General features: G+C 41.3%; 1 protein-coding gene across 1 annotated transcript in view; it reads right to left on the bottom strand.

Annotated features, from left to right (window-relative positions):
• The window catches only part of TLL2 (tolloid like 2), a 116,024-nt gene that overhangs the window by 43,706 nt on the left and 55,437 nt on the right, over window positions 1–16,881 (bottom strand). The window contains exons 4-7 of the mRNA XM_033129759.1: window positions 11,428–11,583; window positions 9,193–9,310; window positions 6,234–6,412; window positions 5,168–5,273 (exon numbers count right to left, since the gene is read on the bottom strand). Of these exons, the coding sequence (XP_032985650.1) occupies window positions 5,168–5,273; window positions 6,234–6,412; window positions 9,193–9,310; window positions 11,428–11,583 (559 nt within the window). The remainder of the gene's footprint in view (window positions 1–5,167; window positions 5,274–6,233; window positions 6,413–9,192; window positions 9,311–11,427; window positions 11,584–16,881) is intronic.

Below are 16,881 nucleotides of genomic sequence, written 5' to 3'. Positions count from 1 at the left end.
TCAGGCACATCTCCTGACACCTCCAACCTCACTCATTATCTTAAGGAACACGGAACTCCTGCTAGCCCCAAACATGTCCTTGCACGTGCTGTCCCCATCTTCTTGTCCACTAGCAAACTCCTGTTCATTCTCCAAAACCCCATCAGGTGGCTTTCCCTTGTAAGAGTCTTTCGAGCCCTTTCTTTCCCTCCCATCTTGAGTTAATCATTCCTTCCTCTAATCTCTTCTGATCATACTGTATTGTCTTTTTTTTGACATGCCGGTAATTGACTTCTCTGCTAAACAATAAGTTCCTCCAGCAGAGACCCTGGGTCCTTCTTCTCTAAGTCATCAGGGACTGCAGCACTGACGACCTCCAGAAATGCTTCTTGAACTAAGTTACGCAACCAAGATAGGACACTGTCTTCAAAAGATTTTGCAAATTAGTTATTTACGCACAAAAGGAAATGTGAAAATTCTCATTACCTAGTTATTAGCTGCGTTTTCCTTCCTTTTCTCTCTCTCTTTCAAACATTTCCTTTTCCCTAAATTCTGCACTACCTTGGAAAATATACAGAGTGTTTTCCCGAAAATAAGACCTAGCCAGACCATCAGCTCTAATGTGTCTTTTGGAGCAAAAATTAATATAAGACCCCGTCTTATTTTACTATAATATAAGACCGGGTCTATAATATAATATAATACCGGGTCTTATATTAATTTTTCCTCCAAAAGATGCATTAGAGCTGATGGTCTGGCTAGGTCTTGTTTTCGGGGAAACATGGTATTATCTCTAGTTCTTCCTTTTTATCTTCATATATACATTTTTTCTAAATCAGACTTCAAGCTCACTTCGTTTCCAACATTAGCACACAGGAGCCTAGATCATTTGCTGATATCCTTGTAACACTCCTACCCCAACATTTAACCACCTGGCCTAATGTCCCTCCTCCCCATTGCCTCATCTCTGGCTCCAGAGAAACTTCTGGTGTCCCTCATTGACCTCACCAAGTTTTAAATCACAAGTGACAACTCTACATAAAATTCTAAATTCAATCACCTGCTAATAAAAAAAATGGGTACTTCTGCCCTAACAAAATATGTTCATTTGCAATTATGTTCTTGATCCCCCCTGAAGAAAGAAATTTTGCTGCACCAAATGCAAAGCTCATCGCACTGCCTTTGCAACACAGACTAAACGACCTGCCGAGGACCACGTCGTCCAGGTGACTTGGCCAGTGGAGAATTCTGCTGTATGGAGAATGTGTTCTCACACTCACTGAGCAGTCACAGGACCTTCCTGTGTGCCAGGCCCTGGCTGGACACTTTACGTGCACCATCTCGTTTAATCCTCAGAGTACCCTAGGAGGCGGTACCATTATTATTAGGGTTCCTTGCTACAGGTGAGACATGCAAGCCTGCAGAGCTTAAGGGACTCACCAAGAGGACAGAGTTAGTAATGGAGAGCCAGCCCTACAACCCTGGCATCTTCCTCCTTCCAGCCAGTGTTTCCCACACCCAAGAAACGGTAGACCTTAATGTATATTATAAAGGTTAGAGTAAGAACACTGGCGACTTCAAAACGGCAGGAACAACATGGCTCACACTCAGACAGCTGTTTGGGGCTGGGATTCCTCCCCCTACCCCACACCAGCATATCCTAAGCCGCCAGCAAGGCGATGGGTTCTGGAAGATGTTTACTACAAAAGGCGTCCCCTGTGTAAACCACTGTACTAATGTCCCTCCTTTTATGTAGGACAACTCTTAGCATTGACATGCTGCTAAACTAAGAAAGGGTTTGGCAGATGCCTTGGGGAATAAAACCGTCAACTCTCAGTTCTCCAAACAAAGACGCCCCTGTACCAGAGAACTAACTGTCTCCTCATCTGCTGGACCCTTGCCCAACAAAATCTCCAAAGACACCACTTCCCACAGCCCGGGTCCAACCAATGGGAGAGGGGAGGAGCTGCAATAAACTGGAAGGAATAAAGTTGGAAGAAGATGGCTCGGTCATAAAGACACATGAAGACTGGGTTTCCCATCAGTACGAATAGCATTTGCCCCTAGATGAGTAAATGTTCTATGGGCCATTGTTTGCCCTTTTACAGAATTAAAGACAATGTGCAAGCTAGCTCCAGGGGACATGTGACCAGAAGTAATGACACGGAGTTAGGGAGTGGGAAAATTTTGACAAAAAGCGGGCCAGGAAAGCCCACCAGTAAAGATACCATTGGTAAGCATCCCACTGAATAAAGCAGTTTTCTGAAACTCCATGCAGAAAATCGCAGAAAGGACAGTGCAATTATCTACTTGCTACAAAACAGATTTGCCGGAACCATTCTGAACCCTGGGGCAGAGGTGAGAAGACAGTTGTGGCAGATTGTTAAAATAATGAATTGCGCCTCGTCGTATCCACATCCCTTTAATGTGAAGTTGCCACACTGCCCATTAAGAGGTAGAATCTGTTTCTCCATCACTTGGACCTGGACTGACCTTGTGACTTGCTCTGGCCAATAGAACGTGACAGAATATCATGCAAGTTCTAGAGCCTGGGTCTAAAGAATCCTGCAGCCTCCCAGCTTGTCCTTTAAGAAATCTGAGTTCCCATGTGATGAAAAGCCCCATCTAGCCTACTAGAGGATGGCAGGTCACACAGAGGAGAACCAGGGGGCCCTAGAGGGCAGGCAGCACAACGGCCAGGCCTGGTACTGGCCCTCTTGGACTCCCCAGCCCTGTCACGCTGTCAAATGACTACTGCTGCGACCATGATCCCAGGCAAGATTACAGAAGAACAAGCCAGAATGTTCCATAATATTATAAAAGGTAAGTTGTTGTTGCAAGTCGCTAAGTTTGGGGGTAGGTTGTCATGCAGCAATAAGTAGTGTCACGGGAGCAGAAGGGGACGTCTTCGTCCCTCCAGGGCTGCAGGGAAGCTGCCCTGCTCCTACCTAGCTGCCCATCACACCTGTGCTGCTTCCTTGCCCATCTCCCGCTGACGGGTTCCGGGTACGGTTAATGAGGAACTATTATTTCATGGGTTTGGTCCATGGGCTTCCACTGGTCTATGCTGATAAAATGGTTTACATTGACAACAGTGCTAAGGACAGTTATCTCCTGAAGGGGGAAAGCGCTGGCATTATGAGCTAGAGATCACAGGGAAAAAAAGAGATTTTTTTTCTTTCCTTTTTTTTTTTTTTTTTTTTTTTTTTTTTACGGAAAACAAAAAAGAAATGCTGGTGCCAGGAGATAGCAGACACTGAGAAGGCAGTGCAGTTCCTATATCCCATTAGTAGTCATTTATCCAAAATACCCTACATAGTAGATACTTATAGATTTCTCCTTAATGAAGTGACCACCGTATTTGTGAGTAATGGAAATTTCTTCCCTCACCTTGTCTCCAGCACTGCAGATTTCTCTGCCTCCTTTGACTCATTCATTAATTTATTCGTTTAACAAATATTCATTGAACACCTACTCTGTGGCAAGCACTGTGCTGGATGCTGGGGCTAGAAGAGAATGAGATAGTCCCTCTCCTCAAAGATCTCAGTCTAGTGAGGGAGAGGGGAATGCAACAGATAAGTGTTCATACATTTATAATAATAATTAACAGATAAATTATAAAGCAACACAAAGAGTCATGACAGCTACGGAAACAAGACTTAAGGTCCAAGCTTCTCACTTGGACCAACTCAACATACTCTCAGTTTATTGGTCTCTTCATTACAACACGTTGCCTGTTGCATCTTCTGACAAAGAGCCCGGAGAAGAGTAAAGAGAACATGTTACTCACTCCTACACCAGGTGTTCCAAGATGCTAACTTAAACCAAACGCTGCCCATTAGAGCTCTGGAGTGCAGGATGGAGATCATAACCAAATCAGCGGTGTGGCCACAGGAACAACGCCCCCAATCACTTGGGATGCTAAGGTTTAGAGGATCTCTCCCATGGTTCTGTGACCTCATCAATAGGATGCTTTCAGCAGCCAAGGAGCCCTGGGTAAATAGTTTCCCTTTCACTCCCAAGAACGGTGTGTCTCCTTAATAAATGGTTATCTTTGACCTTTACGGACATAGACACTCATGAAATGGATTGTTTCCCTCTTTGCTGGGACTGCTAGGAAGCACAGGGCAGGATTTGTTGCTAACCCCAAGAAGTGTACAAGACTATGGCATATATTCTGAATACTAAATTGATTTCAAACTTCAACCTAGTTACCTACCTTTATTTTTTCTCCCCCTATGCTCAAATTTCCTCACCATTTGTTTTCTTTTTATCTTGTGTGTATATATATATATATATATATATATGGAATCACCTCAAATATTTTTTCAATGGTTAAATAAACAAACAAATAAATAAATAAACAAATAGCAAACAAGCTGGTTTTAAGAGGAGATGGAGAAAAAGTAGCAGGAGAAAAAATATTTGCACGGTGACTCTTTTAACTCAAGGTTGGAAAGATCTACAAAACAAGGACTAGCAGGGGAAAACTTCAATACATAAAACACTTGTATCGCCTAAAAGCAGGGGCAGTATTGACAATATTTAACACCTGGTCCAGCATAGCACTAACTCACCAAAGCAGATCCTACCGATACCAGCCGTAAGTAACGGGTCTGGCCATACTTAGGGGTACCGACAGTCATCAAATGTGACCAGCAGGCAGGAGACCTGGGTCTTTGTTCTCACTCCGCCCCCAACTACTAGTGTGCCCTCAAGCTGTCTGGAGCCTCGATTTCTTCACCTCTGAAGTGAATCCATGATTCAGCACCCTCCCAGCTAGGATACAGTCTAGCTTCCAATAAACCAAACCTCCTCTACGTAGAACTGGTAAATGCCATCATGCCTACACCATGCTTTAGAAGATTCCCCTACCCACTGGAAATTTTCCACCGAGCCTCTAAGTTATTATCCTAGCCAACCTCCCGATAATGTCCCCTTTCCAGTTTGCTGCTTGTAACACTAGGACATGAAGGAACACCAGCTTCACAATGGGATTCAATCTTATTAGCGGGAACTGATTAGATTAGATTTCACTGCAGCCCAGAGGCCACTGTATTTCAAGGACAGACATGCCAACTGTGCTAGCAGCCTGCAGAGTCCCACTCTCTGCAGACCTCTAGGAATCCGACCCACGCGTGCAGCAGGCACAGTAAAACACACATGAGGCATAAGCATAGATTCCAACCTTGAGAAGGTGTTCCGGGCGTAGTGCATGATGCTGTCAAAGTCGTACGTCTCTCCCAGAGAGCTCACTTCCCCAGCTTCCATTTTTAAGAAATTATACTCCTGACCTGTGACACAACACTCTGTTAAGGCCTTTGAAAACCAAGGCAGGCACCTGAAAGGAGGCAGAGGGGGGAGAAGGAGGGCCCATAGCAACTTCCGAGAGCTCTGTTAGCCGGATCAGTCAAATAACTGGGCTGGTGGTGGTTCTTGTGGCTGTTTCTAACAGATCGGACATTTGAAACGTAGAATAAGCCCTAGCTATTCTCACAACCCCACCACCCCACACCCCTCCCCAAATGCCACTCCAAATTCTTAAACTAAGTTTGCAGACAGGTTACTTTTCAATCTGATTGGGGGAAAAAAATCTCTGCTCTTGCTACTGAAGGAGCAAAAGAAAACAAGTCAGAATTAAGTTCAGTCCCACATAGTTCACAATTCAGACTCCTGAAAGCATTTTTAAAGCAACTGTATTACTCAACCAGCTACTTTCATGTTCAATATAACTTCTGTATAAAATAATTTAACATGAGAAAGTATTTTTTTTAATCTAGACACTTTATGTGCTTTGGGGCAGAATATTTCTAGGCAGAAACACTGCTTTTACATGTACTCCTGTCCTAATTGCATTTCAGTTTCAAAAAAGATGTGTTCCTAAGTTAGCAAAAATGACTCTCAGATAAGCACCAAGGGAACTCTTTTTTTGACTTATCAGCTTTGATGCTGCAACAGTACTCTGGTTGATTCTGTTCCTTTTAGGAAATGGAGTTGGATTTCATCATCATTTACAACATGGAAAGTCGTTTTGCTTCTGTTCTAACCTACACGCTATGGAAAATGACCTCTCAGGAAGGGCCACAGATGGATAGTGGCAGTACTGGTGACAAACCCTGCACAACAGGATCACTGCTGCCATACTTACAAATGAGCATTGGTCAGTTCCCTGCAACCCCTCTTTACTCCCACCTGACCCCAAGGATGCCACCTTCCTTGGCCTTTAACTTCCAGACTCCACACAGGCTCCTTACCTGGCTGGATGTTTTCTCTGATGATGGTGACATGCTGGTCTCTGTCTGGCCGGGTATGTTCGTGCCAAAACCCAACCACGTGGCCCAGCTCATGAGCCACAATGCCAAACTTGTCACAGTTTTTCCCAATGGATATGGCCTGTGGGCCTCCTCCTCTTCGCCCAACATAGGAACAACAGCTGGACAATTGCAGAAATAGCCGGGTCAGGTCAGGGAGTAGCAAGAGTCTAATGTCCCTCACCCCCCACACCCGTGTGTGTGTGTGTGTGTGTGTGTGTGTGTAAAATAAACACAATTTTAGAGCTGAAAGTGCTCTGCTTGTCCAACTTCCCTCCAAATATAGAAAAAACCTCCAAAAATGATTCTTGACCGTTTTGATGGTCATGGATCCACTGAGAATCCGAAGGGAGATATGGCCTCTCTTCCTAGAGTAAAGCAGATAGCCTCCCCCACTGAGTCTCTGCTGGACCATCACTGATGACAAGGCAAAGAGATGGGGAAGGAGGCAGCCGAGCTTGTGTAAAGCATAAGTCTTGGTCCCATTATCAGAGCAGCCTGTGGGATGGCTCTCCTTCTAGGGACAATTATTTTTTCAAATAATATTTATTCATTATTCCTAACATTGAAAGGTATAAAAAATAAATTAAAATGGCTCATAATCCCCCCACTCAGATAACCTCTATTAAACATTGATGTACAATATTTTCTCTTTCTCTCTCTCTCTCTCTCTCTGTAAATCAAGGATCTATCTTTTCTATGCTACCTTGGTGACTTTTTTTAAAAACAAAAGAAATGCATGTTAAATTGTGCAGATGCCTTTTTAGCATCTATTGAGATTTGACTATGGCTTCTCTCCCTTGACCTATCAATATGGTGAATCATGGAAATAAATCTCCTAAAGTTGAACTAGTCTTGTATTCCTGAGATATACTTTCTTGGCAGCCCACTCTTCTATTCTCATACTGCTGTATCCTTTGTGTCGATGTGTTAGTTAGGATTGCCATTCGTAAGTTAGATGAGTCTATAATTTTCTCTTTTTTGGGTGCCATCTTTGTCATTTTGGGGTAGCTTTGCCATGATAATTCCTCAAAAGTAATTCGGAAAGAAGTGTTCTTTTTCTATGCTCTAAAAACCTTAAATAGTACAGAATAATCTGTTTCTTGAAGATTTGAAAATATTCATCTGTGAAATTCTGAGTTGGTGCTTTGGGGGAGAGACTTTTTCCCTCGATTTTTCAGTTTCTTTCAGTGTTACTGGTCTGTCCTAGCTCGTTATTTTTGTTTTGAAGTCATTCATATTATCCAAATTTCCACATTTCTTGCCGCAGAGTTTTGCAAAATATTCTTTTATGATTCTACTGCATCTGTGGCTGTTTCCCCCTTTTTCATTTCTGATTTTGTATATTTCTGCACTGTCCCTTTTTTGTCTTGGTTAGACCAACAAGTAGTTTATAGTTTTTTGTTTGTTTGTTTATTCAAGGAATTCACTCTTCAATTTATTAGTCCTATAATGTGTTACCTTGTCTATTTTCTTGTGCTCTCATTTGGTTTATTTTGTTGTGGTGGTGGTTTTTATGTATGTGTTTATTTTGCTAACTTCTTTGAATATTTCATTGTCATTCTTAATTAGTGATGTGAATATCTGAAGCTGTGGGTTTTCCTCTGGACATAGCTTCAGCCATATCTCTTTAATTCTGAACTGTAGGCCTTTCATTATCTAGATATCTTATGATTTTAATCCAGACTTCTTTATGACCTAAGAGTTGTAAAAAAGGGGAAGCTTTTAACTTACCAGGTTATACAAGGATGTTTATTCTATTTTTTGTTATTATGTCCAGTTTCCGTGCTTTGTGATCAGAAAAATTTTGATGCTATTTCTGCCTTTCAGAATTCATTGAGGTGAAAAAAAAAAGAATTCACTGAGGTGTTCTTAATGCTTAATAAATGGACAATGTCTAGAAACGTTCAATAGGCACTTAAAAAAAAAGATGTGTTATCAAGTTATAGAATCTGATAGACCCATCAGGTCCACTCTATTAATTATATTTTCTAATCCTCTACAAATCTCTACTTATTTTTTGGTTAAATTGACAGTGATCTATGTGCATTGACAGAAATAAAATAGGGAAACATGTTGCTGGTGTTTCTGTCAATTTCCCCTTGAATTCCCTGCGGCTTGTTTTATGATTCTTCTTAATGCTATGCTATTGATGCATAAAGATTTATGACAGTTATATTCTCACTGTAGCTTGTACCCTTTCTCATTATGAAGTGTCTCACCTTTTTTTAAAATACTTTAAAAACAAAACGAAAAAGACCTTGTCTATAACTAAAATTGTGATCCCAGCTTTGTTTTTGTTAGCATTTGCCTATATGCCTTCTTTCCTTTTAAACCTTCCTGGGTCATTTTCTTTAGTACACAGCATGTTGTTGGGTTTAAGTTTTGGAACCAATATAGAAACATTTCTCTGTCAATAACAGAGTGCATCACACTTATATTTTTTGGCATAACAAGTAAGTTTAGGCATAATCCAGTTATCTTATTGTTTATTATATTTTCTTGAAGAAATCTGCAACCCCATAAAATTACAAGCAGAATTTTGCATATATGTACATCCATCACGAAGGAGCCCATAGCGTCATCAGATTCTCAGTGGGGTCACTGATCCAAATTGGTTCACAATCACTTCTCCATATGAAACCCCACCCCCAATTCCTACAACTGCTCCCATGACCGGAGGTCCAGACCCCTTGTCTTCCTGGAATCTTCCTCTTGACCCACCTACTTTATCACTGGATTGTGAGTTCACTGAGGGCAAGGGAAGTTTCTAACAAATCCGGGGCTCCTATATATTATAGCTCATTGGAAATACTTGGCTGTATAGAGAAAATTCAAGGCTCATGAGCCATCAGCTTTGTCTGTCTCTGATTCCATTGAGATGGCCTTGCTTTTTACTTACCCACAGGTTCTATAACTGAACACAATAAAGCTTTCTTCATCCGTCCTCTCTATGAAGGTCACACAGGTGTGCTTCTCCCAGTGTCTCATGGCCTGCTTAAAAATGGCCCTCTGGCTTCCTGAAATGACAAGGCAAGTGTTCATTACTTCCTCCATGGGCCCATGTCTTCCTTAGATACTTCCTGAGATCCTAGCTTGAGACAAAGCTTGTTCCAATGATCCACAAAAAAAAAAAAAAAAAGCTTGTTTGGGTGACCCAGAGTAGAAATGCACTAGGAATAAAAATTTATCTTGCTAAGAATACAATGTAACTTTCCTGAATTGCCAAAACTTAGAGAGTAGGAGTTTGTGAATTGGAAGAGAGGATGAAAATAGATTTTCAAACTATCCCGGGTTTCCCCACTTCTCCTTTGTATTGAAAGAACTTTTCGAAACTTTAAAAAAATCTTACCCAGGTTATTCAATTTGGAAATTTCAGGCTTTTGAAGCACTTCATTCCACACCTTCATTTTATTTTATACCTAGAGGAGGGTGTTCCTATATGCTCTGAGAATTCTTTTTTCGTATACGTTCATACTACTTTTACATGGGGGTTCAGTGTTTTCTGGAGTATCCTTGAGCATGATTCCCTATAAGCCCTTTGAAAACAGGTAAGTTTCATACTTTCTCTGAACCTGTCTTCATTATTTCCTTGATTAGAAATGTGTTGAGAAAACAATGAGTAAATTATCTGGGAGCAAGAATAAAGTAGTTGTAACCTCCAGGCTGATAGTTATGGATATGCAATAAGTATTCTTTTCAAAATCTATCAATCTGAGAAACAAAAGACTATTTTGATTTTGCTAGAAGCAATGAGAAGACAATAGTTGTGTGGGAAGTACAAAGGATGGTTGGGGCTGGGGTCTGAATTCTAGAGTGACCTTGTTGCAAAAAACCCACCCACCCAACCACTGGGGAGCCTCCCCTCAAAGTCTAGGAGATATGGGTGTGGTGTCACGTTGTCCCTGAAAACATTCCTGTAGAAGAAAGAGTAACTTAGCTGTTCACTTTTTTCACATCTTGGTACTTTTTGTTCACATTGTTTACCGCTCAATCACTCACCAAGATAGCAATCCTACTAATCATGGAACAACAAAGATCTCTGTGTAAACAAAGTTCGCTCTACAAAATCAGTCCATTGATAAAGGCAATATAAATCTTTAGTCAGAAGAGTACACCAGGTAAGAGCGAACAGTAAGGATAAGTGTTATAAAGACTATAAAGCAAGGTGCTTGGAGAGAGTAGCTGGTTGGGGTATCAGGGAGTCAAAGAAGGCCTTTCTGTGGACATGTCATTTGATCTGAGACTCCCACGGTAAGAAGACAGCCAAGAGAAGATCTGGGGAAAGAACACTCTGGGCAAACAGAGGGACAGGTGCAAGTGTGCTAAGGCAGGAATGAGGTGGGCACATTTCAGAAAAGGAGGATGACAGGTGAGGCTAGCGCCGTGGGACTAAGGAGGAGAGAGGAGAGAAGGGTACAACTCTAGGTGGGAGGGGCAAGGGCTGCCTGGAGGATGGCTCCTGGGTCAGGAGTTGCAGTTCATTAGTGGCCATGGGAAACCCCTGAATGACTTACATATTTTAAAGATAATAATACCAATAGCAAATAATTACTAATTACTATGTACGAGGCACCGTTCTAAGTGCTTTATCTAAATGACTTCTCTAAATCTCAAAACAACCCTATGGAGTAGAAAATATCCCCATTTACAGAAGAGGGAACTGAGGCACAGAAAGGTTAAGTAACTTGCCCCAGGGCAGACAACTGGTAAGTGCTATAGCCAGGATTAGACCCAGGAGGTCTGATGATGTCCACTGGCCCATTCTGGTGGGGGTGGGGGCAGTCCAGGGTGCTCCTCCAGGCCGAGAACACATAAGCCTTCTTTCTGCTGGGAGGGCTTTGCTGACATACCCACTGTGCAAACCCTGTTTAGCCTTCAAGACCAGGGTCATATGTCAGCCCCTACGTAAAGCCTCCAGGACCAGGTGACCACTTTTGGGGATGTAGCCCCAGTAGAGACTGCAGTTTCCCCCTTAGTGCACTTCCCCGCACAGGCACGAGGAAACATTAGCAGGTAGGACTGCTGTGACCTCCACATCTGCTCAATCTCACTTTAGTCCTTCCTGGGAGGACTAAGTCAGCCTAGGGAGACAAAGCGCCCAGCCCCAAAGCAGGCCTCATCTGAGGCGACTGACCGGTGAAATTCCCTCCAATGACATAGGGGATGACGCCCCCAGGCCATATCCTCTCTGTCCTTGAGGTTGTGGCTCTTCGGACACGGGGAGAGAAGGTCTCCGCTCTGGCATTCGAGGTCCCAAGGCTCTGTGGAAACATGGCATTCTCCTTGGCATCTGCAAGAGAGTCACACTGTTATTTACTTTGCTTTTAATTCTCCCTAGTCATTATGGTTAAGATTGTATTATCCATGAATCCATTAAAGGGAGTGTTAAAAACATGTTTCAAAGAGGGCATGTGGTCTGTTCAGGGATTTGCACCCGTGGGTGGTAGTTTTCCAGACGGGGCAACAGTAAGTGTGATAAGTGTACCAGGCCTATGATAGGAGTAGGTCTGGTTTGTTGTGCGCCCAAGGGCAGCCTGTGGCCCACAGAACTAAGTGGGCCCTGACAACTCACAACTCTTTGGGATGGAGCCAAGTTAGGGGTGTATGCTCTTCTCGGAGCCACAAATATTTGAGGGAATGAAGTGAGTGAATTCCCTGCCTTGACCAAATTCCATCAGTGTTGCAAATTTTTAAAATAATTTGACCACTTTAGCAAATAAAGTGAACCAGTCCATGATGCTGGGAAAAGAAACTCTGTAAGATAAAACCCTGGAAAAAGCAGAGGCTCATAAAATCTCCCAGCTCTTCCCAATCTCTCAGTGCATCTGGACCTTTAAGAAAGGACTGTGGGAAAGAATGGCTCCATGAAAGGTTCTGAGTCAGGTATGGCTCCTGGAAATAGCAGAGAGAGACAGGTGGGGGTAGAACTGCTTTAAACCTGCAGCAACCAAATAATTGAATCCACATTCATTTTATTTGTCATTCAGACAATTGAAGGTTTCCTTTTCAGTCTGCTTACTTAGAATCTCTCATTATTCTCAGCTGAAGTATTTTTATACTTTTTCCCCTAAAAATAAGCTTTTGGTTTTCTTGATTCTTTTCATTAATTTTATTTACCTTATGATTTCCTTCTATTTTCGTTTCCTTTTCAGTTTTTTTCTTTTTCAAAAAAATTTAGATATAATTCACACACCAAAATGTCACCTTTTAAAGTGTACAATTTAGTGTTTTTTAGTACATTCACAAAGTTGTGCAACCATCATCCTATAGAATTCCACAACATTTTTATCATCCCCAAAAGAAATCTTGTATCCATTCATTAGCAATCACAGCCCATTCCTCCCTCCCCCCGTCCTTGGCAATGAGTTATCTACTTTATATCTCCATGGATTTGCCTATTCGGGACATTTCATATAAATGGAATCATGCAAAATGTGGCCTTTTGTGTCTGGCTTCTTTCACTGAACGTGTTTTCAAGGTTCATCCATGCTATAGCACTCATCAGTACTTCATTCTATTTTATGGCTGAATAATATGCCATTGTAGGCATATACCACATTTTGTTTACCCATTCCTCAGTTGATAAACATTTGGGTTGTTTCCACTTTTTTGGCTGTCATATATAATGTTATGAACATTAATATGCACACTTTTTGGTGGCATGCTTTTTCAGTTCAGTAAATGGCAAAAGTAGAATAGTTGAGTCATATGGTAACTCTACTCTGTTCATTGAGCTATGTGTTTATCCCAAAATATTGTTTATTTGCTGTTAAGGCCCCAAATTAGTCACTATTATTGATGATTTGTTTGTTTCTAATACAGATTTTTATCTACCTTATATTCATATTGCTCACTGCTACTTCTTGCATCCCAAACCTCCCTCCTGGAAATGCATCTTTTATTATTCTTTCATGATGATAACAAACACTTAGTTTATTTTATACTCACTCTTTATTTTATCTTTGCTGATTTATTTTACCCTCACTCTGGCAACACAGTATAGCTGGAAACGTACAGAATTCTAAGTTGAATGATATTTTCCCCTCAGCACTTCAAAGACAGTATTCCAACGTCTTTTGGTCTTTATTGTTGCCAATGGGAGGTATCCTTTTAGTTTAATGGTAATTCCTTCCCCCATTATCTGTCTTATCTTTAGTTCTATTTTCCTTCTTTTGTTCTTTGTCTTTGGTGTTCCTCAGCATCATTATAATTATCTAGATGTGGATTTGTTTCAATTCTCTGCAGGAGACTCAGTACAATTTTTGAAATTTCACATCTTCCTTTAATTTTGAAAAACCATCATTCCATAATGACCAGTGCCCCCTCCTTCCCAGCTTCTCTATAGGTGTGCTCTCATTTTCTAGAATTCCTATTGATTATACATGAGCAGCTTCATTTTATTCCCCATGTCTTTTTACCTTTTTTTTTTTTTTTGCATTTTCTGTCTTCTTCTCTCTCAGTAGTAAAACTTGCATGATTTTCTCAGATCTATTTTCTACTTCACTAATTCTCTCTTCAGTTGTGCTCAATATAATATTTATCCCATTCCAATTCCAATAAATATGGTTATCATTTCTAGAAGCCCTATTTAGTGGTTTCTAAATTTGCCTGTTCTTTTTTTTTTTATTATTATTGTTTTGTTTTATTTTTCTCCCACGGTAGTGTCAAATTCTTCCCCTGGCTCTTTAGTCATTTTATGTATACTTATTTAATCTCCTTCAGATTTTTCTATTATTTCTACATCTTGGGGTACTAATTCTCCAATTTATTGTCTTTGCTGATTCTCCTTCATGGATTAACTTTTTGTGTTTCTAATGTTTTTTATTTAAAGTTCATTTTTAGGGAAGGTTACTCCTTTCTATAGGAGTCCATATAGCCTCAATCATGAGTATGACTCTGTTTTTCATTTTTTGGGTTCTTGGAATTATATGGCTCCTGGATCAATTTTTGTGTTAATTTCTAAGTTTAGGGTTCCGATATATAGGAAATGTAATTTGAGAACTTATACCATTATGAGGAATAGGCTTTGAAATTTAGTTTCTCATAGAAGATATCCACCCCACCCCCACTTACAGGCTAGGAAAGATAGCAAGATTTCTTGCTACGTCTCTCAACCACTAGGCAGTTTCTCTAGCCTTTTTTTTTTTTTTTTTTTAATGAATAGGAAACCCTTTGAGGGTGTTCATTTTATATAAGATCTCAGTCTCAACTTCCTGCCACACATGGGACCAAGGCCACATCTCCTGGACTTATGTAGTTGTTACATGGGTATTAAAACATCAGCTCCCTGTTACCCAAATCCTGGCTCAGTTTCAATGCCTTCTGCACAGTCTTGCCACCATCTAAAGCTTAGTTCTGTGTTTTCATGTTCCCTATTCTTTTCTGATCATGGCAATTTCTGTTTCCTTCCTTTGAGCTTAATTCTGTATTTTTAATTTTGGATGAAGGGAAGGTTTTATTTGCATACATACAAATATATGTATGTAAATATACTATATATTTTAATATAAACGTATATGTAAATATATATATATATACACATACATATACATATATATTTCCCCCCAGCAGTTCTATGTTTGTATAAGGGTCCCCTACTCATTCAACTGGTCATATTGCCAGAACCAGAAAGTTGGCATGTAATATAGTTTTAAACCTGAAGATAATTGTTTTACTGCTAGGATTTCTAGATCGGAAGTCATACACTTGTAGCTCTTGGGATAATCCCAACCCACAGATGTGTCTTGTTTGGCCTGGACACTTTTGGCCCACATTGTGTTTTTTTTAAAACTCTCACTTTAGAAGCCAACTTTTAAAAATCAAGGGATTTCACATAAGGATCCAGATTTTCTAGTTTTTCTTTAAAAACGGAAAGATCTGCAACAGTGGGGCCACCTCCCGTCATTAACAACCCACTGGAGTGAAGTAGCACCTGCTCCCCATGGTCAGGTCACATGTTTTCCCAGTTGCCAGAATCTCTCTCCCACTTCACATTGTCCCATCCAGCCTGTGTCATCCGTTGACACTACCTGCTTGGCCTCTACAGATATTCTAATTTGCCATCTCAGCCCTGGACTACAAATGGAGTTGCCCCAATAGACTGGTAGCTCCATGGAGTCAGGAACTGTGGCTGGCTTGTTCACACTCTAGTCACACCTAGCACTTTGCCTGGTTGGTGGTAAGCATTCAGGGCTTTTGTATTTTGAATGAATTAATGAAAGGATGGACGAGTTGTTCTAAAAATAAACAGTCCAACAGTCCAAACAATTCTGTGACAAAAACCTCTTCAAAATGTTGGCAGCCCCAACGCCCTTAATGTTTAAACCCTGAGAAGCATCACATCTTCAGTCATCGCAGGCAGCAGTGCAGCAAGTGGAAGTTTGTTATTCATTCCCATATGGTTTTCAACAAGTCTCTTCATTTTCCTCTGCCTCCAACTCTCCTTTGGAGAATGGACCAAAATACTTCTCTCTTCGAGGGACTAACACTAAGACATACCATGTTTCTCAGACAAGTTGTGTTATATGTACATGTGATATGGTACTGCTAGGGCTGGTATGCAGCCGAGTCAGCATGGGACAATCTTAAGTGCACCTGGAAAGAGACCGAGGTGTAATTTCCAGAGATGGGTTATTGAATGACAGCTTCCCCATCGGTCCAGTGAGAAATCTAATTTGCCAAGGACTCAACACAGGAAGCATTTGCCGATTAAAAATATGTCTAAACAGATGTTCTGCTTAGCTTGGAAGAAGGATCTTAATGCAACTGTCATTATTGGATTTTCTTGGATTACTACTATCTGGAATCAGAATTCAAATAGAAGGATGTAATTATTTATTATGGCCAAGAGTTCTGCATTTGAAGAGGAGCTCCGGGGCATCTGAAAGGATTTAACACTCTGGGGGTGGGGTCGGCTGGGGGGATAAAGTCCATTTAAATTCTCTGGCTCTGGGAGTGGACCATGTCTTCTCTGAAAAAGCAGAGCGGCCGTAACTATTCAATGCTCCATTTCCAGCTGAAGGCACAGCCGTGTCATAAACAGAACCAGGCCTGACTCAGCCTTCTCAAGCAAGGAACTTCGAATTTTCAATTAGTCAACTGATCACTCCCACACTGGAAGTAAACACCCTGACATCCAACCATCTGCATCGCCCTCACCTCGTGGGTGATGGGCAAATTCGCACCTGGCCTGAGCTGCGCACTGCGGCAATCCTGAAAGACTAAAGAGCAGCTCCTCATTGAAAGGGGAGATGGTGACTTATTCTGCATAAGTGGCTCCCAAACCTGGCTGCACATTTGAATCAACTGGGGAGCTTTTAAAAAATTCTGTTCTGAGATTGAGACTCAATGGGCCTTGAGTAGAGTCCAGGCATCAGTAGTTTTTAAAGCTCCTCGGGTGATTTGAAAGCACGGGTAAGTTTGAGAACCACTGATATAGTGCAAAGGTTAAGAGCAAGCACTTTGGGGTCCAGGACTTCAGCTAAGGATGAACACTGCCATTTGCTACCTGTGTGACTTTAGACAGGCCATCCTGCCTTAAGCCTTCCTTCCTGCTGCATGGCGGTGTGGTGTTGTGGGCACTGAACCA

Source organism: Rhinolophus ferrumequinum, chromosome 16 (genome assembly GCF_004115265.2).
Source record: "Rhinolophus ferrumequinum isolate MPI-CBG mRhiFer1 chromosome 16, mRhiFer1_v1.p, whole genome shotgun sequence".
Classification (NCBI taxonomy): domain Eukaryota; kingdom Metazoa; phylum Chordata; class Mammalia; order Chiroptera; family Rhinolophidae; genus Rhinolophus; species Rhinolophus ferrumequinum.
Note: the sequence above shows the minus strand (reverse complement) of the source record. Positions and strands in the feature narration are given on the sequence as shown.